The sequence below is a fragment of the Cynoglossus semilaevis genome, chromosome 5 (assembly GCF_000523025.1).
Source record: "Cynoglossus semilaevis isolate Cse_v1.0 chromosome 5, Cse_v1.0, whole genome shotgun sequence".
NCBI lineage: Eukaryota > Metazoa > Chordata > Actinopteri > Pleuronectiformes > Cynoglossidae > Cynoglossus > Cynoglossus semilaevis.
The window spans coordinates 8273277-8299277 of record NC_024311.1 but is presented as its reverse complement, the minus strand read 5'-3'; the positions used below and the strand labels follow the sequence as shown (position 1 = coordinate 8299277).

Sequence of the window (26001 nt, the reverse complement as noted above, 5' to 3'; positions counted from 1 at the left end):
CCATGTTGACTACTTCCTCTTTTAAATCCATCTCCTCCTCCAGCAGCTCCTTCCAAACCAACTCCTCTATGTTATTCCTCTTTCTCTAATAATGGGAGCATTGTGCTTTCTTCATCTTCTCATAGGGTTATTGTTTGTAACAGCATTTGTGGAACCATACTTTCTACAGACAAAAAAGAAATGGTGAGAATAATGTTCATTATACACACACTAGCCCAGTAGGTGGCAGTAATGTACTTAGAGCATGTGCAGGCCAGAAAGGGATGTATAGCTACCAGAGCTACAGCTAGCTACAACAGTCCTAATAGAGCCACACAAGCTAATGTAAGTCAATCCTGATGCAGACACCAGAGCTAACATTAACGTCATCGTCCAGGTACAGACACCATTTGTTCAAGTCAACTTTTTATTAACAAATCTCCTAGCAATAGCTACTGTACACACTGGGGTACTGCAGTAGTACAGAGGAGCTCATGTAAGACACGGACAGTACACCTCACTCACTTGTCTTTCACCTAGAGGATGATTTTCCTCCTCTCCAGAGGAACGGCCCACGTCTGCAGTCAGAAGATCATTCATCCATTAAATTATTAAATTATTCAAAGGTCTCTGGTAAATTTGCTCAGAGTTCCTCTGGAAGTGAGAGTTGGATTTTATTGGAGTAATTTAAGGTCTCCTTGATATTTACCCCTCGGTCCACTTCAGTGACATGATGTATGATCTACATGATTTATTTAACGGAACCTTCAATTTGGACCAGTCACCTTCAGAGTTAAAACCAACCTACAAGGCATTTCCTAACAAGACAGCATCAAGGAAAAGGAAATGCGTTTTTACTTTGTGAATTTATCAGATTAAACAGAAAACTCTGTGTGATGAAGGACACGGTTTCATAATAATCTGAATTTCGTGACATTTCATAACCAGACATAGATGTTGACCTTTATGACATGGAGCAGAGAGGGGTGTGATTTTTTTAAATTTAATATTAGCTGGAGTCTTGGCTGTATTTCAACATGGACCTTGATTCTGTCTCCTTCTAACTTCATCATTAATCAGACTTAAGTCACGGTCATCTTGAACCCACTGTCAAACTCTGTATCATTGACATGCCCTTCAGACTTTTTCTATACTTGACTTAGGACAGTGGTTCTTAAAATGGGGGACAACAGCACCAAGAGCTGTCGTATAAAGCCCTTCGGCAGGGGGCGACCATGGTACTGATAATTAAGGACAAGTGGAACAGAAAGCCAACACCAAAACAATGACAAGATAAGAGTTTTGGGTATGTGTGGTGAGAGAGAGAAACATCTCACATTCCACATGAACTCTGGCAGAGTCAAACACAAGTGTCTTCACTCTGCCTGATGGGACTCTGCTGAGACAGAAGTGGAGGAGTGAGGAGATCTGGGAGGAAAACACAAACAGGAAGCAGAAATAGAAGGGAGATATCTTTAGCATCTATATGTCTAGAGGTTAGTGTGATACTGTCAGGTGTGAGTGATTGCAAAACGATTAGCGCTCAAATTGGTGCTTAATTACACCATTAACCGTCCATCAACATTAACGTCCATTCAACATTATTCCTGTGGTGACACTCGAGCTGTCAACAGACAGAGGAGGAGACAAAACAACAAAGTGAACCACTGACTGAACCACTGACTGAACCAAAGACTGAACCAAAGTACAGTTATTTATATCCTAAGTGTACATACAGCTGTATGGCACAGAATGACTCAGTTCTTATAGTAGTAGTAGTGGTCACTATTACACACTATTGAGCTATATTTACATTTTTATTTTCTTCTAATTGTTCATGATCTACCAGCAAGCCGTTTGTGATCTACTGGTAGATCCATATCTATTTTTTGGGCACCTCTGGTTTAGACTGTACTGTATGTTTAATGTGGGCCAGATACGGCCCACTGGGCTTTCTAATCTGGCCCACCAAACCCTGGTACAGGGTATGGTAAAGACTGATGTCAATCCTTCTGTTACATACATTACAACAAATCAACTGTAATTTCTGTTTTTGCCACTAAATTCCTTAATTTCCTGAAGGGACCCCCAGAGAATTAATAAAGTTCTATTTATCTCTGTAAATGCATGCCACTAGGGAGGGACCCCCAGAGAATGAATAAAGTTCTATTTATCTCTGTAAATGATAGCAGACATTCATCTGTGAAAGTTTGGGTTTATTCTTGAACATTTTACTGAAATTATTTTGCTCAGTGTGTAGTATTGCTTCAGTGTATAGAAAGCAAGCCCTGCTGTAGCGTATACCTTATATTGTTAGATTGTTGTATGTGAAATGTGAGATTCTACTACTTTCCACCTTCCACTGCCCACATACTCTCAGGTGTGCCCAGTTTTGAAAGATTGATTCATTGTATATCCACTAGGGGCACCATAGGTAAGATTATAAAAACGTTTTTGCAGATTACTAAAAGAAAAGAGTTTGTTTCTCCAAAAGTACAATTTAGCAGTACATCCTGACATAGAAGCGACGGCCAACAATCACTAACACTGTCTTTGCTCCCATTCACACTGACTTCTCCTCACATTGACCACATTGTGGAAGAAAACACTGATTCATCTTTGTTTGCTGATGTAAAATTTCCACTTTTCCAAACATGATGTCAAATGCCTAATCAGCAGTGATGCCTCTATTTCATGCATGGATGAGTCTGTTTCAACCATGTGTGACGGTCCATGAAGCATCTGTTATAAGAACTCAGGTCGGCCTCTGTGGTCATACAGCCATTGCTCACACTTTTAGGAACACAAGAACGTACGGTACTTCTATAAAACACACACAGAGACAGACACACACACACACACACACACACACCTCAGCTGAGGTGTTTCAAATGACAATTATGGAGAGAATCCTTCAGTGTAACACTTCAGCTGCTAAGCTTGACTGACTCCCAGCTGAAATGGGCCTCAAAGGTACACAGTGTTTCATTATGAAGTAGTCCCAGTACTTAAAAGGTTGTCTGCTGTCTCTCCACCAATGGCACGTCTCCGCAAGACTGACTCTATTTTCAATCAAACCTTGAAGGCTGACCTTGAAACAGAAAACTCAAAACATTTCTTTCACTGCCAGGGGTACCTCAGAGTTTGCTCAGACTCTGCGGATTTACAGGAGCAGGGAGTTTGGACCGGCAACCTCCAGGGAAGTTTGGGATTGAAACCTGTCAGTGATGTACTGTATGTATGTAGTATTTCCCAACTTTTCCTGAGCCATGGCACATATTTTACAATCCTGGAACTGTTAAGTTGAACACAACACTGATATACTGACAGGAATTGAAAAAAGATGCATCAAAATCTTCGACAGCTCTGAGTCTTTTTTTTTAAAAATCAAGAATAATTAGCCATCTATTGCCACATATTGGAGGAGGTCTTAACTGTTCTGCCTTTTACTGTTGCACCAATGAAGTGAAACTGGATCATTTTCCACAGTACACCTACTGTGCTATTGAACAGTGGTGGGGATTTACTATTATGCTAGTATGCACTTAGTATACCGTATATACTGAAGAATATATACAGGAGGCCTTTAGACTGCTTTTACCTTGGGGCCAGAAACGTGTCTTGAAACATCCTCGCCCACTGAATATCCTCCATTCACTTTGTCTTTCATTATGTGAGAAAAACTAAACACATTTTTATGACATTTGTGAAATCCTGTTTCACAGCATTGCGTTATTTTGGTGGAGGTTTAATGTTCCGCACAGGGTCGTATATAGAATGCTCTGTGAAGTTAATTACCGTATGTGTCGGCTGTGCACCTCTGGAGGCTGCAGTGTGAGTTGTGTGTAGGCTCCTCACTCTGTCTGAGGGTGAGTCACAGAGCAAACTCCCCTCAGCTGCTTCTTCTTTTCATGATCTCATTCTTTCAGTCACTTCTCCGAGCACAGAAGCAGTGAAAAAAATGTTTTTTTTTTTCCTTTTAGGCGTTAGTTAGCACTGACAGCATATCGATCTGCCTGTCAGTCACAGAACTGGTTTCATTAACTTTGCCAGGTGATATTAAAAAAAAAAGCATGTCAAAGCACAATATAAATTTGAATAAATTTAATATAAATCCAACTGTAATTACTTTAACCCCATTGTCACATTAATCACATTAATATACACAAGGTAGTTTTTTTTTTACAATTAAGCAAAAACTAGAGTAGTTGGGCATTTTTCAGTCTTTGTGTGAAAAACAAGTTAAAACTGGTAACAGTGTTGGTTGTTGGTGGAGCCAAACAGGGTTGGAGGTTTCATTCACTTCTCTTTGCTCTGATACACAGTCAATATCTTGTCATTTACACACACTCTGAGAAAGGTTTTGGTTTCACTGACGCTTCAACCTCAGGTCAATATTGATTAATATACTTCTCCTTCCAGCAGATGGCGATCTAGGTGACTGTCTGTGTGGCCATGGTGCTGATAAAAGCAACCACCCACTGGAAGCCCTTATGGTTTTGAAAGGTCATAACCTTTTTGATTAAGAAGTGTGTGTGTGTGTGTGTGGCTGCAGCTCAGCAAGTAGCAGGACCAAATCAGTGACAGGAGATGTGAATAAAGATGGAGCGCCATCATTCAGCAGCGGCTACTGGAGCATTAAGATGAAGCTGGATAAAAATGGCAGCAGAGCGTAAATATAACAAGTCTCACTCTCACTGTTCCTCTGTATCTCGGCTTCTCTCTTTGTCTCACTTTAGCTCCGGCTCCATCAACCGTTTATGTCTCACTTCACAGTATCATTAGTTGTTTTTTTTCTCTTGTAATTTTCCCCTCAGTCCTCATTCAGAATTTGTTCTTATCTTTGTGTGTAGCACTAAGGGATTATAACGAGGTACTAATGTGAGTTATCTTACGCACTATTCAAAGCGGTCACAGAGGCTGCTGTCTAAAGCAGTGATTCCCAACCACTGTGCCGTGGAAAATTATCCAATTTCTTAAAACTATTATCTATTTACTTGATAGGTATGGCAATGAAATGCTACACTAGGTGGCAGCAAATGGCGATAAAAACTAACAAAGAGAAACTTATCTGTTGAAGATTTCCATGAGTGTCATTCAGTAATGGTTATGACACACTAGCTGTAGTCACCCGCAGACCTGAAGTCAACGTTAGTGCTCCACCTAAAAAGTTTAGTCCTGATCTTAGCAAGCAAGCTGATAATTTTGATGAGTAAAATTGCCTCAAGAGCCATGGGTTGCAGACCTCTGCTGTAAACCCTCAGGAAACAATGACAACAAATAACAATCAATACCTGGGGCACCGAGCTGGCTACAGGGTCCAGGGTCTGTGTCACTAAAACACTTTCTGTGCTGGGTGACTGGAGCCTTCACAGATCCCATGTTAACACACACTGAGTGTGTGGTGGAGGTTGGGCTTTAAAATGCCTCGCAGCATTTTGTGTAGTAAAAAAAGAAATCTATGATTCACACTCTAAAAATAACAACCAATATGAGATATTATTATATAGTGGAGTCGTCTGTTGAATTGTCAGCTAAACATTCATTCTGTGAATTCCCTGGTACACACTGTATTGGAACAAAGGGGATTTTAGGATTAATAATGCTCTGTATTCTGGGCTCCTTTTTCTGCTCCCTTTCTGTGTAGAGAAGTGAAAATTAGATCGCAGCTTCAAAAGGCTGAAGACAGATGGAGAACAAGCGACGGAGCAGGCAGTAAAAGGCTGAAAATTATTATCTTTTCTGTATAACTGTCGAGTTTCCATATGATCTATGGTTGTTAGCTTTCCTCAGACGGCTTACCACAAGGGGAAATTGCTGCTGTAAATGAGGAAATGAGTTTTCACAACACACTTTAGACCAAGTTCACGCTCCAGGTCCTGTTGCTCAATTTGATTTTTGCCCAAGATCTGTTTATTCTGCCAGAAAACAGTGGTCTCTGCCTGACGTGGATCACCTGATCAGTGTCAGCTTGTCTAGCCTGGATGACCTGACTATACTCATATGTAGGGCAATAGCAGTGAGTCATTTTTGAACCATCGTCTCCAGCATTTATTTGAAACATACAATCTACATATCTTTGCATGGAAACTAAAATGAAAAACAGCTACATTCTATTTAGTAAAAATATTAGTCAAGTTTTGTTATGTCTCTCTGAGTTTTTAGTACAATTTAATGATATTTTCACCTGCGCTTTATCAGTCTGGGAGTGTTACATGGTGATGAATTAACCACTAGGAACAGCAGTGAATTTTTTAAGCCTTTTGTTGCAGACACTGTTATCTGGGTCAAAACTACCATCTTCTGCAGAGTAAATGGAGTTTCAGCTGAATGGTGTAAGTAGCAGGGTTTCAGTATTTCACTTTGGGTCGTCTCTATAAAGAGGATTTACCGACAAGGAACCTGAATTAAAGCTATTTTGTGTGTAGTTTTCATATACTGTACAGTTTATGTATGTAGTTTGGACATTGACACATGACACATATCTACAGAAGAAGAGAAAATGCATAGAAACGATTTTGTCAGTGATTATAATGAGTTATCGTGGTGGTCAAAAATGTGTACGACCACACGGTGGAAAAGTGGTTGGTGCTCTTACCTTACATCAAGAAGATCCCCCATCTCTGGTTTGATCCCAGGACTTTATGGCGTGTCCACGTTCTGCCTGTTTGTATAATTTTCCTCCTGGTACTTCCTCCTAAAGTACAAAAACATTTGGTTAATTGTTCATTCTTAATTAGCTTTATGTGTAATTTCAGTTATAATATTTCTTGGGTAATAGTGAAGGAGTATATAATTGTTCTGCCTGTCACTATCGCATAGACAAATGAAGACAGTTAATTATATTTTTTTGACCAATGAGGAGAAATTGCATACATTTCCACCATACACCCAATGACACACTAATGTGCATTGGTTGGAAACCAGTGTCTTAAAGTATTAGGCAGAATTATATCAATGAATAAAAGAGAGTTGGTCCTGTGTGATAAACATTCTCCTTTGTTCATAAGTATCATGACAAAATATGATGTCATTTGGAGCTGAGGTATCTCATGAAGAAGAAAAATCCCCCTTTAAGTCCAACATGAAACCTGATGCAGCAGAGTTAATGAAGTTGACCCTTGTCCCCAGATATTGTCTTTCCTCGTGTAATAATCTCTCTATTAGAATTTATACATAATTAAAGTTTCATCTATTATCCAGCTCTGTGAGCTTTGTAATTAACGGCTTATGAACGATGGGTATCACTTCCTAATTAGGCAATTTTAGTCAATGTAATGTCAATGCTAAATGGTCGTAGCAGATGCATCTGCTCACCAAACACATAGCTGTGACTTTGACATTGCCTTGGATTACATGTAAGGTGACAAACCAGGTAGACTGATACTACAATCCATCCATCCATCCATCCAACCATCCATCCATCCACCACCAAATCTTCAAATCTCACAGACACCCCAGGGTAATTTCAGTAAAGTACATCAGTAGGTAAACAGTCCAACATACTGTATGTGGTACATCTCTGCTGACATTTTTCCATCCCAGGGTTAGATTTTGGTTATAGAGGCAATTAGACTAGTGACGTACATTGTTCTTAAACGTGTGCTCTGTTAATGCTAAGACTTTTTTTTCTGATTTGACATTAGCAGCTCTTTACTGTTGGCAGTCTATCCGAATACAACGAAGAATAACGAACAAGTCAGGGGGCGCCACTGATTCAAACACAACCTGGAATTAGGACAATGTGGGATCGAACCAGAACCTTCTGCGTAGCAAGGGAATCCTATTAACAGCGACTGTTATCATTCTATACCATATGCAATGCCAAGTCAAATAATTGATGCTGTGTCTGAGAGTAGCCTTCTGTGTCCCAGTGTGAGTATACGGTATGTAACCCCGACCTGCTTCTGCTTCAGTTTTTATTCTACCTCTCTTATTACGAGACCATAGCAACAGCCAAATGACACAGGAGCCAGAAACACCTGCACCCGGGTTCTTAAATTATTCACCCCATCACCCTAATGAGCATAACTTCAGTTTTAAAGTCCAATCGTCTGGTCTGGCGCTTGCTATATTTATCCTGCCCTTTTAAAAAAAACACGTTACACCTGGTAAAAATAGTCTGAAGTGTTCAGACTGAAGGATTAGCATGATTACTCTGCTCTGCAGTACATTTTGCTTTAATTGTGTTGATGTTGCAGTGGAATATTACCGTTCTGAAAGATGGCAATTAGAGATGCTGATGCTCACCCCCTGGTGGCGTGGCAAGGTAAAGCACTGCTTCCAACAGAATGACAGCAGGCCTGTTGAAAATACAAAAGATTGTTTTAAGTTATTTCCTCGGTTTCAAGGAAACATTTTTTATACTTGTTGATGTTTGTTCAAGTCAACTCCTGCTAATTGACCTTGTAAATGTATTTTTCTTATCCCAGGTTGTTTATTTTTCCACACTTACTACTTAAGATTGAAATGTCAAACTTACTCATTTAAATGGATGTGGTTGCTGATATGACATTTACTATTGTTTTCAGATTAGAAAAACCAAAACACTGAGCATTTATATCTGCAAACTGAACAACAGACTCCACGGCACACACACACACTGGTTTTTATGATTTGTGGGAACTTCACACTGACATCTCTAGTCTCTTACTGTAACCTTAACTATTACATATACATATATACGTAATCCATACCATAATATTCATTATATAACATTCAAAATACACACATACATGTACCTATACAGTATAAATCTTTTGCATGATTTTACACCATTAAATTCATAAACAACACATCAGGCTGTGACTCAGATTTCCACAGTTGACAATGTCATTATTTCTCCTTCACAGGTCAACATTTGGTTTGAAAGGTCACATCAGTGCTGCAGACAAAATAACACTCATTTAAATATTAATTTGCTGCAGTGGAGGCATGATTCAGCAGCACATTCAATTTGGTATTACATTTTTATTCAACTGCTCATTAATCAGGTTTTGAGGCAACTTGTGGACAAGTTTAAGCGTCACGGTGACATTTTACCATCCGGTTAAATCTGGCTGGTGAACAAGACTGGACTGTCATCGTCTTTGTTTGCTGTAAACACACCCAGGCTTATTTCTGGAAATACGTATAAGGAGGAGGAGGCTTAACTTCTTCAATCCTTTGTGTCTTAAATCCTCTGTGTAGCACTAATCTGAATAGCTCTGCATGTGGGTGGCTGTAGTTAAAATAGAAATTGTTGAGATGGACTGACACCAAAGAATGTTCAATCCCATAGAAGAAAGTTTCATTATTTTGACAGAGACAACTTTCAGGATGTGTACAATAACAAATAAAGCTGCTTTTTCTTCATCTTCATGTACTTTTTATTATCTTTCCTCATCTTAATCTTCTCATTTATGTCCACCATCTTATCATCTTCTTTGTCTTCTCGTTGTTTTCCTCCTTTATCTGCTCAGGCACTGAGTACACAGACAGAGACACCAGGAAGGTGGACACATTGCCCTGAGACTGTGGTGTGTCATGAACTACAGAGGTTTGAGTGAAGGGGTGACTGCAGGTCACTGAACAAGTTGCTCTCCATAACGAAGCGTGGGCAATTTCTGTGTGGAGAGACGTTTTGATATTCTGGTCAGCGCGTCAGCTCTAGCCTGTCTGTGGTAACAGCCTGTTTTCATTGGCCATTAAAGAACCTGTAGCATTTCTCATTACATCCACTGTGATGAAAACTCTGATGTGACTGATGTGACAGCTGCAGGGGAGGGGCCACAGCCCATTGGTCCCGACATTTCTATCACTTCTGGTTATGTATTGTCATAAAATGTCAGCCCTGTAACTGCCTGTGACTGAAGCATGTCTTGTTTTTTGTGCCTGTGACTGAAGCATGTCTTGTTTTGGCAGCTGAACAGGTCTGTGAGTCAAAGCAACATACATCACCGTCAGGCAATCTGTCAGTGAATACAGTCTGTGTGCTTCCATAATGACGTTGTCCTAAAGAGTGTCTCAGCAGTGTTACCTGACCTTACCTCATCAATGATCTCATTCTTTTGGACTTCATCTTACTTTACCTTACCTCAACTTTTATGTAATGGTATCTTGTCATATTGCATTGTATCATATTTTATAGTGTAGGGATATAACAATGATTCGTAAATCAATTAAAAACATGACAGTTCGCATCGGTTGAATTAAAAAAAAAATCATGCACCAAGGAGTAGGCTGCATTATCACAAATGTGTATCTCAAAAAGCCACTGGTCAAACCATGAGACTACACAGTCTAGTATAGTAGGCGACAGTATGCGTCTAAAATGTTGGGTGTGACCTACTATGAAACCCAAATGTCAGGTTCAGGTGTTGAAACAGAACGGGGGAAGAACTTCTTCCACAGACACAAACAGTGTTTTACAGTGTCCCTGTGAAGAAAGAAAAGAAAGAAAGTATCAATGTATTGTTATATGACTTTTTGTAACTTTGTTACCTTAACTACATTGTATACATTCCTTTACATTATGTTACCTAACCTAACTATGCCTTGTCTGACCTTAACTTAAGTGTTATTTACATTGTATACATTCCCTTACATTAGGTTACATTATGTTACCTAACCTATCTATACCTTGTCTGACCTTAACTTAAGTGTTATCTTAAAATCTTTCATTCTCATTTTCTTTTATAGTTGTATGTTACCTTGTCGTATTATAGTCTTTCTGACCTAACTGTAAATAATATTTTTTATTTATCTGTGTAAGTCTTCATCGCATCCTATCATATTCTTTATCTTATTGTATTTGTCATATTGACAAAGTCAGAAATAGTCTTTCTGACTTTATCTAACTCTAGCTTACATTACATTGCACTACATAACGTAACCTAAAATTTACCATAACAACAAAACATAAGGAAATTAATATTTTATGGTCACAGCTATTTCATAATTGAAGTAATAAGACTTTAAAACTTTTGAAAGAAATCTAATTTTTGGAGACGACAGAACCCAATTTCATCTCTGCATTCTATCTGTGTCCTACTTTTCGTGTCAGTATTTAGGCAATGTAGAGCACTGGGCTGGACAGACGTGGCCACAGCTGCCCCAGAAACGAACAAGTGTAACCTGAAATGAAACTAAATTGGAGAGCAGGGAACGGTGTTCAGCACACGATGAAAAGACAGCTCTTACAGTACCTGTGCATAGATAAAATCTAAGCCCTGATGGCAGGAGTATGTTTTTAATTAACAATAACGTTTTGAAGGGGTCAGCAAGCATCCCGGTAATGAGACTAAAGGAAACAAGCTTGTAATTAATTTTTGAATTGATTGGCTCACACTAACGTTTGAAGTTCAAACCTATTACTGTGATAGAGTGATAGATGTCATGTAGGTGATTAGAGGAGAATGTCAACTGTTAGTGTAATTGCAATAGCTGTCTGTGCCATGTCAGGTCACTTTGTTGACGCTTTTAGTTACTGCTGCATCTCTGGATGTTTTGGTCTCGGCAGCAAAGAGAAAATTAACACATATTTCCATGTCAGTTTACAGCACTTTACAGTCTTGGCTGCAGACTATATTATAGAACGTTTGCCCATGTAGCACATATAGCCTTATGTTTAACATTTAGCCCTGCTGTTTGGTTTAGTCACCCTTCAAGATTTGTAAGAACAATTACATTTTTAAGAACTATGGAAATTTAATTACCAACTGAAATGGTCTGTGAACCTAATAAACAATTATGTTAAAGAAATTGTTAACTTGAATTACACAGTTTTTTTAAAAAAAATTGCATATTTCTTTCTAGAAACACTGCATATCAGCATTGATCTCCTCTTATTAAAAGTTAAACTGGTCTGGTCTTATTAACCTGGCTAATTATATATTAATACAACAATATATTAAACAACCAAAGAATATAAAACAATATGAACTGGAAAGAGTTCTTTTTCTTATAAAAAATGAGAGCTGAAACAACTAATAATGGTTAAATCTCAGGTAGGCTATATTAAGATGTAATAAAAAACCAAGAGAGGAAAGGCTAATTAACATTGGTGATAAATTGCCCACCCATGCTCTTCTTGAATATTAACCACAGTTAATTAAAAGAAATTATTTTCGGTGTGAAAAAATGTGATTTAAAATGCTACAACTCTTCCAAAATAAAACACCTTCGCACACAGCAGGTAAACAGTAATAGACAACATTAAAATGCTCATCTACTCATTATTGGCCAAAACACGTTTTTATTACAGCTTACCTCCAGCTAACACCTGCTCCCACAATATACCTCAGACCTGAAGCTATTTACAGACTCTGACAAAAACTGAGCTACAGCCACATTCACTGTGTGACAGCAGAAGACAGCAGAGAACATACACAGATTCTGTCTCTGTCAGAGTCCCAGTCTCTATGCAGTACAGTGTATGAGGTATGGGTATAGTTTAGGTCTACAACTGAAGGGCCATGTTTAAGTGCTGTAAATCCAACTTTATTTAACCATTCAGGACAGATGGATGTTGGGATACTGCAACAATGAATACATTATTTAAAATTGTGTATGATTTATACATATAATGTACTACATTGGTCCTGGTACCATTTTTCTGTATGAGTCCTCCCTGATATGGAGTACCATGACTGATACTTCTTCACATTAGGTATCAATAATTATACAATGAACTGGATACAATGATAGCATCTTGTGTGTGTTTGTGAGCTCAACCCAAACCACAATGAAGACACTACATTACATCAGAAACCACTGTCAACGAAAGGTCCGGAAACCCCTGATTGAGAATTGCGCTTCTTTTGTATCATGTATGCTAAAGATTGTAAATTATTTTACACAGTTTATCCACATCAGAAAGAAAAATACTGGAAAAAGGAGAGTCCTTGTTAAAATGCTTATATAAAGCACAGTGATTATTTAGTAAGCAGTAAGCAACAAAAAATGCCTGACTACACCTTGGTGAATTTGCTGTGTCGTCTCTGTAAATATTGCCACCTAGAGTAAATATAACGTGTCTCCATTATCTCATGTTTAAACAAGTTGTGGTTCATCAGCAGAACAAGTCCCATCTGTTCCTTAATTAACAATGTGTTGGGAAACAGAGCAAACCTCTGTAGGCACTCCTCTGACAAAGACACACAATACAAAGGCTGCGTTTAGTGTAATCATGTCTGACACTCTCTTCCTTCCTCATTGTTTTGAGCTGTTTTTAAATGGCGGTGACTAAATATATCACGAGTTCTACAGGTGTGTTGTTTACTGTCTCGTACTGCTGTTTTCGGCCACAGGTGGCAGAGTTGTTCTTGTCGTACAGCAAGAATATCATTAGCCCAATAGTTCAATCCCTGGTGTAAAACATTCAGAACTACGTTGATTGTTGACGTTGAATCATAAAAGGTAAAGAATGCTTGTGTGGTTCAATGTGGCCCTGAGATTAAGGATGAGGAATAGAAAACTGGCTATAAATGGTCTCATGCCTTGGTCCCTGGAATCGTAAATCTGCTAGCTTAACCATTCCATCATCGTTTTTGCGTGATGACGTCACATACATCTATACGGATCTACGCAGACATAGACGGTTTTTTGTCGACCAAATATTAAAAAGGTTTTATTTAACTTATTTTATCTTATTTTTAAATCACTCCGAAATACAACGCGTAATATTTCCGTGGTTATGAACTCTTTACTTGCTCATATCATGTTATTAAATTATATTACCGGTACAACAAATTATACAGAATCATATTATTTATTAACGAATTCAGAGGCATATATAGTAGTATTAAAATATGGCAGTGACAAATTTGACCTTCTATTCCGAACACTTAATATGTTAATGTATGTCAATGCCTTATTCTCTACCGTTTTGTGAATGTCAGGATGACGTCCGCAAATTTGTCGTCTTCTTTTCTCAAACAGTCGTTCTATACACTTTACACCTAGTCCCGTTTTCTCTCATATTATCAGTAAAATAGAAAAGTATGAAATAGTACAAATATTTGTCCTACCAGACATGATTTGGTCACGCTGTTTCACAAATAGAGTAGTCCTGCTCCCGTTTACATAGAACAAACATTTGCACAGATTGCCGTTTAAATGGCCCGCCTTTTATCAACATCGTAGCTCTGATTGGCTCTCAGCCTCATTCGTTCTACCGGTCAATAAGACGAAATCAACGCTAAGGAGATTTTTGTCTTGTTTTTATTAGTTGACTTATGTGTCAATAAATGTCGTCATTGTCGCTCAGCACCAACGTAATTTTCTTTTAGGTTTTCGTTGTCCAAATATATGACGAAAGTACGTCGACGTATAAACACTGACTACTGTCTGCAATGTTCACCAGATATCACACACAAACACACTGCAACCTCAAATTTAATTCCATCGCTCTGTTAGCTTTATTAATCGTGATAGGATCGTTCAAAAAATTGAAAACACAAGCACAGTTAGAATAAAAATAATGCAAATATTGATAGCAGCACTGTTTGACAAGACACTCGTTATTTGACCATGGAGAAACAGTTATGACTTGGTTGTTGTTTTTCAGGGGAATTGTGAGAGAAATAAAAACAACATTCAAGTAAATTGTTCTTAGTTCATAGCTTCAGTGGTACAATGTTACAAATACATTCAAGTTAGCTGTGTGCCCATATTCTGTCTGCACTTTAATACATTTCTATTAAAAAAAAATTGCACAAATTGTATTACGTAAAATCTTTGCTGTGACTGATATACAGTAGATAAAATTCTCACATTCAACCATAATATAATTCTTTAAAAAATAAATCTGGTCAAAGTCCACTGTGCAATAAATTTCAGGAAAATAAAAATGTATATTGTCTACATCAACAAATCCAGTTCGGTGATCATCAAGCTAATGTGTTTTTTTATTACACAAACAAACCAATGAGATTCTGTCTGGTTTACACATTTTGTGACAACAACATTTATACAATATGTTATATTTTACACTTGCAGATTTTTTTCTATGGTACAATCATTTTTCTAACTATTTTGTACTGGTGAGACAGACCACCAGAATTTAATATAGCAGTAAAAACAAAAACATCAAGAAATAAGGTTCCGTTTAGTCTCTGTGAATCAGTCGCACCAACCCTTACTCGCAAACACAAGAAGAGGAAGCAAATGTTTATCAATCAACTCCATCCTGTCAAGCCTCATGATTTCATGGTGCAAATGGGAACCACGATGACCAAGATCACGGTGCAGGTAGCTGCTGCGATCAGTGCCCCGATCTTACACACCTTAGCTCGCCTGAATGCAGCCTCCTTCCTTTTGAGCAAAGAGTCGTAGCCTGGTGTGTAGATGTCCTCCATCCAGTACTCCAGGTTGTTGGGGTTAAGGGATTCCTGGCCCTGAAAAAAATGGAGTAGACAAGAATTATGCACAGAAAGATGTCGTTTTCCCAGGCAGGAAAATTATAGCATGATGTTCTTCTTGCAGGGCCATTAAGCTGATATTTATTTATTGGGTGTACTTGTGTTAGTGTGCCTATAAAAAGAAAACTGAAGACCGAGTCGGAGCCAGTTGTGACTTCCTTACAGACATATTAGTAGATCCTTTCAAAAAAATAACTAAGTCCAATGAATGCGATAATGAAAATGAGATAGTCAGTGTGTGTCGCAGAAGATGTTATTGTTCTAGAGTTTATTACTTTCCTTCTTTCATCATGTCTTTGATTGCTTTGCCTTTAGCAGTTATCGTCCCTACATTGCTACATGATCACTGTGAAATGTGGATGCTGTGCAATTCATTTTCTTCTCCTCTCAATTAGTGTAGTACAAAAAGTTAGGGATTTAGTTAAGATTCTTTCCTACTAACTAGAAAGAGTCAGAACAGGAAGTAGAACTTAAACAACAGTCCACAACCTCAAGGCCAAAGTGACTGATCACGGAACTTAAAATATTTGGCCAGGCTGAATACTGTCAAAGTAATCTCCAAGTGTCATAGGAAAAAATGCACACATTATAAATGTGTATGACACCACTTCCCCACTCCCACTCCCTCCAGGGCTCTACACAACAAAAAAGAAACCCAAAGAAAAATAACTGACTCCGCAGCAAAGATTGATTTTGTTTTCCAATCTCCACTGTATTGGCTTTGCCGAATACATTGAAGGAAAAACATTCCTCATTGTAGCGACTTTACCTTTACAGCATATTGATATTTTCTGTTGCATAATAAGAATTGAGAGAGCGAGAGAGAGAGAGAGAGAGAAAGCTGCAGACAGAGAAAAGGACAAACCAAAAACTGCTAAAAAAACCAGCCCAGTAGGTGGCAGTAATGCAACACAAGTTGGCACTAACAGTTAGCTAGAACCGTCCGGGTCTAGACACCAGATCTAATGTCAGCTACAACAGAGCAAAAAAAGATTTTAAATGTTCACTAATAGCTGTAATTTTAGTGAGTTTTCACTAATCTGTTCATTTTAATGTGTTTAAATTAATCTCTCGTTTTTCGTAGAGATTATGTGTGCTTATTCTAAATATAAATAATCTGTCTCAACCATGGTCTACATTTGACAAAACAATCCCACATGGTTGTGACTATATTACGAAACTTCAGCCTGTTGCAGTACTTAGCACTACAGTCTAAGCAACCTACTGTACAGTATTGGACCCAGTAGTACTGGACCAATGTGATGGCAGAACACAGAGGAATGCAGAGAGTGGTCGTGATAAACAGAAGCGCTGATAAAACAGTGGTGTATCAAAGCCGACATGAGGTCAGAGAGCAGGGGTGTTTACATTTAGAGGGGAAACCACAGACTGAGCAGTGAATGATGATCTAAAAATAAGCTCAGGCAATTCACTCGGCTCCCCAGACCAGCCCGCTTTTATTGAACCTTTTCCACTCAGAAAATAACAAATGACACATCCAGGTGTCTCAAGACTGGTGCTTTACAAATATACTCGTTTTTCAAAACGGGAAACTCAACCCCTCACATCATCAGATAGGGGAAAAAAATAGTGGTGTTACAGTAATTCACAGATAATCAGGTTGTGGTTGTAATTCTGACAATTTTTTAAATACTTCTGCTGTCTAATCCCATGGAGCACACTAAGCTCCTCCGTCTGTAAACTGTTTCATATTGGACATTTATCACATCAATCTAGCATTGATCTGTTTACCTTCAGTATACTAGTGTAACACAATCATATGAGTATACTTCATTGGGAGATTTTTGAAATCCGATAGAAGCTTTTGGAAACAGAAAACCCCGGTGGCTTTCTATCAGGGTCAAAGTAAGAAGCGAAGTGTGCAGTTGTCAGATACACAGTGCCTTTGAAATGTTTTGTGCTATATTTATCCCCCTGGAGTTTGACTCTTTAGCCAAATATCCTGCCTCTCTCTGCTGCTCCCCTCTTATCTTTCTGTCTCCACATCATTACCTTCCTCCCGATCGTAAGCTGGCACCAATTACTCCATTATTGGCCTATATGAGAGGACTAGCCATATGGCTATAGTGTTTCTACACAGAAAAGTCCTGGCATTAAAATACTTAAATGTATTGAATTTACATGCAAATGTATTAACATGTCTTTACCATAAGTGAAGACAAAATACTGCTAAAGGCAAAACGTCTTCTGATGCATTCATCTGGCATTCAACAGGAACAAAAACACAGCCACACGTACTTTCATGAGTCACTCAGGAACTCCAATAATTCATCTTTCTAACTCCTTTCTCGACCTTAACAGCACAGCTGAGGTGTGTTGATGGAAGAAAACCATTCACCACAGGTTTGACAGTGACATTCCAACTCCCTTAAAAAAACGTTCACGTATTTAGAAACAAAAATATGCTGTGTTGACCCGAAAAGGGACACACTTTGTCCCGTATTACTGTGACAATCAAACATGGCCGGTAATTTGTAATTTGTACGACTTTCTCGAACATGTTTATAAGTTACACTTCACACGCATTTCCGTTGGTATAAATGCGGCCCCTGGACGTCATCGGTCTTGTGACTATAAAAGAACTGAGATGGTATCAGTGTTCTTCACAGGGCCTTAAACCAGGAGCCAAGACAAATGTTCCAACAATCTCCCAGTAGAAATGGCTGTTTTGTCAGCTGAGCGATGAGGTGAAAGATCTCCTCCAGCCATTGATCGGACTTAAAGGACATTTGAAGAAGAACCGAGGGGCTCTGATGCATTTCTGTTGCCCTCAGTGAGAGAAATTGATCGTAAGTCTCCGGTGACTCTGACGGTGACCATACGTTTCAGTCCTGTGCTGGAGCTGTTGCATGCAAATCACACGTAAGGGACAGGATGTCTGTCTACAGATTACTCACAGGGATATCCTGTCTGTCTACAGATTACTCACAGGGATCAATACCTGGGGCGAGGGTTTTACACTGGTCATCTACTCATACATAAAATATGGGGCAGTTTCAGTTTCAACGAAACCAGGACTAAAAAAAAGACTAACAGAGATGAGGTTACCACCAAAAGACCAGAGAGATGTTCCTTCAGTACACCGGAGGTCAGTACTGAGTTCTGAAGGACAGTGAACCTGCCTTCTGATCACCAAGTGGTCAAACCTTTTGCACTGTGGTTGTAGTTATCTGACCAGTAATTGGTTTCCTGAATGTAGATCTTTTTCACTGAAGACAAACACAGTTCTATGGATGCACAGAACAGAACAGATCGTTTCAGTATTCAGTACAAGAAAGTACTTCAATCAGAACATCCACCTATTTTCTACCACCACAGCTCGTGGATGCACAGAACAGAACGTTTCAGTATTCAGTACAATTAAGTACTTCAATCAGAATATCCACCTATTTTCTACCACCACAGCTCTGTGTTACTGTAGCCCAGGGGTTTTCAATCAGCCCCTCCCTTTTGTCGATACGACTATTACTGAGCCCCCCGCCCCGTCACACTTTGACACATTGAAACTTTACACTGAGCAATACTTCAAATACTGTTATTCCTACGAAGGGAATCAATTTATAAATCATGAAATTTCATCACCGTGGCAAAACTAAAATCAAATTTATATTCATTGGTCCAAACCCCTTTCTCTTACAGCCCCACACCCCCACTTTGAGAACCACAGTTCTTAAAGTGGTCCATGTCAACTTCCCATGTTCCCTTCCCAAACAAAAGAAGCAGCATCGTTTGGCTAAAACCAATGTGGCCCAGTGGGTCGCACACCACCTGTGGGTTCAAAATAGATGGGATTCAATGATGAATAGGAATGAATAAAAAATCCCTTTATTTACAGTACTTAAGTGTAAACTGAAGGTGTGTGTAGGTAAGTGTGCAAAACTTTGTGTTGGTACTGGTACAAACTGTTCTGATTGTTGTACCTGCAGCTCCAGAGCTGTGAACTGCTTCCCCTTCTCTCCTGAGTTGCGTTTGTACTCCTCGATGGTCCAGGACGGCTGCCCACGCTTGGGGTCCGACAGGGTGGTGAGCCTCAGGTCGGTGTACAGATGACTGCCTTTCACATGAGCCTTAACGGAGGGGCTGAAGGGGTGCTGGGAAAAAACCTGCTCAATCAATGGCGGGTGGTTGTTGGGTGGCAGGTGCGCCTGGGGGAGCTCATACTGACGTTCCCGCTCCGCCTGGAAATGGAAACAAAAATAGAGTCAGGTGAAGGTTGAGTCAGTTAGCTAGGACTCATGTGAACTTACTGCTTTAAGACATGGTCGTCCGTCGTTGTTTTTCCCCTGCAATAACCACGTTTCACCAATAGATGGTGTAGAAAATGATAAAAGCATTTTAGCGTTTATGCAAGACTTTTACATGTCATTTATCTTAGTTCACACTCCATCTCTCTGCTCCTCACCCGGCACCCCTGTCCCTTTGAGGACAATTGTTTCCCGAGAGTCAAAAGGTTTACCCACGCCTGGTCTAATCTAAAAACCGGGGGTTGCTGCAGGAAAAATGTAGCAGCTACTGGTGGGGTAAAATTCTCAACTTAATTTAGTTTATAAAAATTTTAGTTTATAAAAAAATCACAACTTCGGATGCACTACAGAGTTTACGGCACAGAAAGACGCGACACAGTGTTACACAATGTTATTGACAAGTGTAATCAATATTTCAGGTTTTTTCTTTGTCTTATATTCATTTCCAGGGAGCAGATTGGAATAACAGCAGCCACAAGATGAGCGTTAAAAAAAAAAAAAATTCCTAGACACTCTGTGTATTGATTGGCCGAATCCCATGCTACCTATGAGCAACCGCCATCAATTGCAACCACAGTAACATCATTTATGTGTGTGTGTGTAATGTGACTGGAGCTCAGACCCAGTCAGCAGCCTGGGTTATTAGTTGGCTGCACCTCAGCGATTATACAGCGTTTGCTCGAATCGGGACATTAGTGACTTATCGAGTGTCAGCACTTCATAGAAGAAGAAGAAGAAGAAGAAGAAAGTGTCTGTGGCTCGCTCACATGCTGCCGATTTCTCCCCACCAGGGTATTCATTACTGTCCTGATATTCATTCATATACAGAAGCGTTTTAAATAGGAATGTCTGTGTATTAACTTTTTGCCGATTATCAACCAATATAGGCCTGGTAATATAATCTGTGTATTAACTTTTAGCCGATTATCAACCAATACAGGCCTGGTAATATATATTTATTTATGAGTTGGCACCAACATTCTGCATACAATCCCCTGATTTTTAAAATAGATTAATAAAATGAGCTGCAATGCTGCCATCTAGTGAATTTCACTTTAATATACAGCTGTTTATCCCCAAAGCTATTTTTAGACTATTTCTGCCGATATTATCGGACACCCCTAGTTTTGAACTCTTTGGGTGGAAGAAGTAAATTATAAGACGTAGTTTTATTAAACTATGTCGCTTTAAGAGCTCAATTAACAGGTATTTTAATTCAAAGTCATTTTCTTACATTTTACGTTTTTTTCCCTGAATGCTAGTCACCAACATTTACATTTTATCACCAGCCATTCTGACTACTGGGATTACCTTATTTACTGCAGTACCAGACGGTCTATTAGACTAACACAACTTCAGAGTTTTACTGTGAAAACATGACAAACTGTGTGTGTACTTTTCAGAGTTGATTTTTAATTTCCTTTATTTGTCGACATAAACCTGTAAATAGACTTCCGCTCCTTCACCAGAGACGTTCTCTCATCTTCTGCAGCAGCGGGCTCATTAAGACCTTCCACAATATTTCTCTTAAATGGTACTTTAGTGTCTCATTAAAGTACCAGTGAGTATTGTTACATCCCTTAACTGTGGAACACATTGCCCATGGATATTAAAATCACCGTCACTGGATCTGTTCAACAGAATTAAAAAAAAAAAATCTGTTTTTAAAGTTAAATATTCAGTACATTTGACGTCAACATGGATGATCAACCTGGGAGCGTGGCACAGGTTTGGCTGTGAATACATGATAGATTCATTCACACAATCACAGAATTTAAGATTTTCTTAAATGTAAAAACTTGAAGACTTCAATCAAATATATTTTCAAAAAGTTTGACGAGGAACATTTTTAAAATGCTAAAAAACAAGGTGTGAAGTGATAAGAGAAAACCTCTTGTTAGTCGTTTGAACAGTTACTGAAGTAAATACTTAAAACTAAAAAGTATTACAAATCCTTCATTTGTTAGTATTTTATCTTACATTAATCTTGTTAATTATTTGTAATTAGTTATAGATGTTTGACGTGTGTTTGGAGTGACGTGCCCAATAATTTGTTATCATTTCATGGATTAACTCAAGCTTAAAATAACGTTGATTTTTCTTGATCATTCATGATTTACAGTGATTGATTACAATCACAATTAATCTCAATTAATCATGATTAATCGCCTGTGGATAATTAATCCGGGGTTCATTGCTATTTCGTAAACTGCTCCTTTTCCTCTTCCATGCAGATCATCTCTTCCTCACCCCCACCTTCATCTGTCACTCTTCATCTCTGTCTCATTAAAAGATTAAATTGAGATTTTTTTTTACCTCTTTAGCCTTGCGGTGTCTGTCCTTGCTGTCTCTGTCTCTGTCTCTGTCTTTGTCCTTGCCCTCATCCTCAGCGTGGCAGGAGTAGGACACCGTCCTCCAGTCTCGTGGGGAGTTGGTGATACTGGCGACTTTGGACTCGGTGATGCTGGTCTCCTCGTTGAGTGAGCGGTTTGACCTCCTGGTGAGCATGCTCTTCTTCAGAGCTTTCATCCGGAGGCTGCCGTTGTTACTGCCGTCCAGACACCACTCCCCCAGCGGACCGTTCTCCAATTTGACGTTACGGCCGGTGGTGTGGCACTGAAAAGTGCGTGGCGGGTGGCCGGTGTCCAGATGTGGCTGTTGGTGGGGGTGCAGCTTGTCGGGGGTGCCGTTCCCCACGGACACAGTTGGCCTCCCGTTGGCCTCTGGCTCCTGGATCTTCTCATCCAGCCTGTTGAGCTTGGAGAGCACCTGGGAAATCTCACTGCGCACTCCTGACAGAGATTCCAGCTTCTTCTCGATCTCGCCGATCCTCATCACCAGCTTACACACGCTGGACTTCAGCTCATCGTCCGTGTTCTCCAGTGAGGAGAAGAGGCGGTCCAGCTTGGACTTGGCCAGTTTGACCGTGTTGCGTTCAGGGGAGCTGTCGCCCTCCGATTTGAGAGTTACCTGTGACAGAGACCCAGTGCTGTTGTAGCTCGAGGACTGGACGACGCCCAGAGAGTCACAAACACTCATGTCGTCCAAGAAACGGAAAATGTCACTGATGTCGTCGCTGATGAGCTCGGGGTCTTCGTCAGAATGTTTGAACTTGGCTCGGTCTTTGTCGGTGAACTTTGGCGGCTGGTCCTTCACCTTCTTCGGCTCGGCCTGCTCCGTTTGAGTCCCGATGCTGGAGGAGCTGTCTCCTCCCTGAAAGGAGGGACTGTTTAAACTTTTGTCCCGAAAGCGTTTGGCTGCCTCTCTTTTATCCACGTTCCCAGGTCCGGCCATCATCAGTGCTACGTCCTTGTTCTTGACTCCGTTCGGTTTCTTGGCAAATCCTGAAGGAGAAGCTCTGACCTTCTCCTTCGGACTCTGAAAATGCTGCTCGTTGTCAGTGCTGACGATGCTCATGGTGCGATGGTGGTTCTCAATGAGGGGTTTGTTGTTGATGAATGACCTTTCAAAGTCTGGAGGTCCTTCCTCTGTGTTCAGGCTCAGGCTCTTCACTGGCCACGCCTGCTGCTTCCCCACTTTGCTGAGGTGCTTCCTGCTGCTGACACACTCCGACACCGTGGTGGGGCCGAAGTACGTGGACGCCTGCAGGTCGTCCAAGCTCTCGTGCTTGGCTTTCCTCCTGTCCTGGAGGGGAGAGTTGAGTGGTGGCTCAAAGTAAGGGTTGCTGTAAGGCAGCTCGAAGCTGTGGTTGAAGAAGGTTGCAGGTTTGTGGAGCTCCCTCCTGTGGTAGCTCTCGGCAGCCTTACAGACCGGTTTGCTCTCAGTGGTGACGACCTGTGACGGCAACACAACAAGTGAGTGATTAAGCTTCAAATAAAGAACAAGAGCGAAGGAACTCTACAGCACTCCCTGGAGGGAAGGCAATAAAATAGAATACAAAGTAAAGAGTGAACTCACTGCAGTGTAAATAAAACATGTAAAACAAGGAGTCCAGACTGTTTACAGAACGATGGGATGGCAGTGAGAAGAAAACGGCCTGGCAGCCAACAACAACAACTGCACTCTCACAATATATAAATATATACATTATATAAAAGCATAATGTAATAATGTAGAGCAGAGTGCAGTATGGGAGACTGTTGGGAAGAGGGAACTGTTCCTATTTCTTTGTACAGAAGAAGTTATTAAACAAACAATATATATATTTATATTTATATAGATATCCCTGTAAATCTATGTATTTATATATACTATACAGAAAGATTATGTATATGAATATACTGTATGTGCCTGTATATATAAATATATACAATATATATATTTATACTATAATGTATATATACTGTATATGTGCCTATATAAATGTATGTATAAATATATGCAATATATATGTATATATATTGTATATGTGCATGTATAAATGTATATATATAAATATACAGTGCATATACATATTTTATATGCACACATATTTATGCAAATATATACATACTGTACCCTCAGCCTTAGATTATTTCACATCACAGTGGGTTTACGCCGTAGGAACAGTCAATACATCTGTGCTAGAACACAAAGAAAAAACACCAAAAAATCAGCTGATCATTCTAAACTAAAGGTGTGGGAAGGAGCGTCTAGAACAGGGGTGCCAAACATATGGACCGTGGCCCAAATTGGCCCACCAGTGGGTTCAATCCGGCCCGCTTGATTAATTTTGAAACACTTCATGTCCGTGACGTTTTCTTTAAATGATATTTCATTAAATATGAATATTTTATCATTTAACAAATGGGAAAAACATGAACTTTTGTAAAGTGACTGACATTCTACATTCTACAAGGTCAACCTACCTTTGGTGAGAAGGCCACAAAGTTGTGGAAGTCTTCTTTGAAGATGTTCCTCTTCTGAACACAGGAGTGAACTGAAAATGGTTCCGGGTGGCCCAGGTGCTGCAGGGACTCGTGGTCGGTCGTGGACTCGCTGTCCAGGTCCATGGGAAAGTAGGTGCTCTGCATCTCACAGGGAGACGGGGGAGGACTGCCGTTGTGGTACTGGGGGAGATGATGCAGTTTGTCCAGAGACGCTGCTCTACATTTCAGGTCCCTGTTGACCCCCAGCAGGAAGTTGGGGTTGGACGAGGGGACGAACGACTGGCAGTTATTGCACTCGGATCGTTTGGGACAGGGCGGGGCATTCTGGGTTATGGGGCGTTGCTGGGGTGAGTGGTGAGGATGATGATGGTGGTGGTGGTGGTGGTGATGGTGTTCATTCATGTGTTCGTAAGCCGCTCCTCTGTCACAGTCCTGGTACTTGTAGGCATCGCTGTCGGACCTGCACACGTCCAGCGACTTGTTCTTGTGGAACTTCGGTCTGGGAACTATTGGGAGCTTGTCTTTGGCCAGGCCTCCGTTCATCTGAATTAGGTTGAACATGGTGACAATGTCAGCGGCCACCATGAGTTTCTTGGACTGCGGGTCCTCCACGGAGGAGCGCATCTTGTCCCTGAAAAGTGTTGCTGGGAACGCCGGGTCCAGACACGCCGTGTAGAAGAGCAGGCTGCGAAGTTTGGCCAGGTGAACAAGATCAAAGCGTGCACACATGGACTTGCACAGGTCCTGGTAGGACATGGTGTTGTGCTTCGTGTCCAGCTCCTCCAGGATGCGGACCAGGAAGTGAGAGTACTCTGGGACAGGGTCCATGGCTGTTGATTGGTTTGGCTAGGACAGGATTACGAAAAAAGTCCTACCTCTGAAGAAGGTTGGAAACTGGGGAAAAAAAACATTTATAAAGACACATAAGACATATATATGTGTGTATATTTACATATATTTGTATAATAATGTCTGGATTTTTTAAACATGAGGTCACACTCTTGCAGTCCAAAAATCATTTGCAATTGTAATTTTAGTGTGACCCTATTCCCATAAAACTGAGATTTTCAAAATATAAATATTTTCCCATAATTACAAAATTAAATAAAGTCCAAGAGCAAAGTTTATATAAAAATATATAAACTTCTTTGAATATGAATAGGATACAAATAAGGTCCATTTACACACGGTACCAGGTGCAGGTAGATTTCTTTGAATGATTTTTGCAGTATATATATGGAGGTGGTCCCTGCTCCCTCTGAGTCAGTCCAGGGGTCCTCAGCCTGTAAACCTCAGCGAGGACCCCTGCCGTGGATCATCCACTGATCTGTGTGTCTGTCTGATGATGTGCCGGAGGAAAACATTTCCCTTGTCCTGTCACTCACTGATGATCTACTGTTGTTGCTGCCTCACAAACAAAGCCTCATTAAAACACTGCCACTCTGTCCGACTGTACCCTGACAATGACAGTCAGACAGAGTGTCACCCCGAATAACAACAACATATTTTAAAAAAACACAGCCATCA

The 26001-nt window shown here is 40.0% G+C and overlaps 1 protein-coding gene across 11 annotated transcripts in view; it reads right to left on the bottom strand.

The window, feature by feature from the left end:
* minar1 (membrane integral NOTCH2 associated receptor 1) overlaps positions 1-26001 on the bottom strand; it is a 33354-nt gene that overhangs the window by 6854 nt on the left and 499 nt on the right. For all 11 annotated transcript variants that reach the window (XM_025055520.1, XM_025055524.1, XM_025055523.1 and 8 more), the window contains exons 2-8: positions 24454-25368; positions 21962-23440; positions 19322-19579; positions 13989-15356; positions 10310-10396; positions 8192-8282; positions 6578-6676 (exon numbers count right to left, since the gene is read on the bottom strand). In XM_025055520.1, coding sequence (XP_024911288.1) covers positions 15159-15356; positions 19322-19579; positions 21962-23440; positions 24454-25302 — 2784 coding nt within the window. In that variant the 5' untranslated portion in view covers positions 25303-25368 and the 3' untranslated portion in view covers positions 6578-6676; positions 8192-8282; positions 10310-10396; positions 13989-15158. The remainder of the gene's footprint in view (positions 1-6577; positions 6677-8191; positions 8283-10309; positions 10397-13988; positions 15357-19321; positions 19580-21961; positions 23441-24453; positions 25369-26001) is intronic.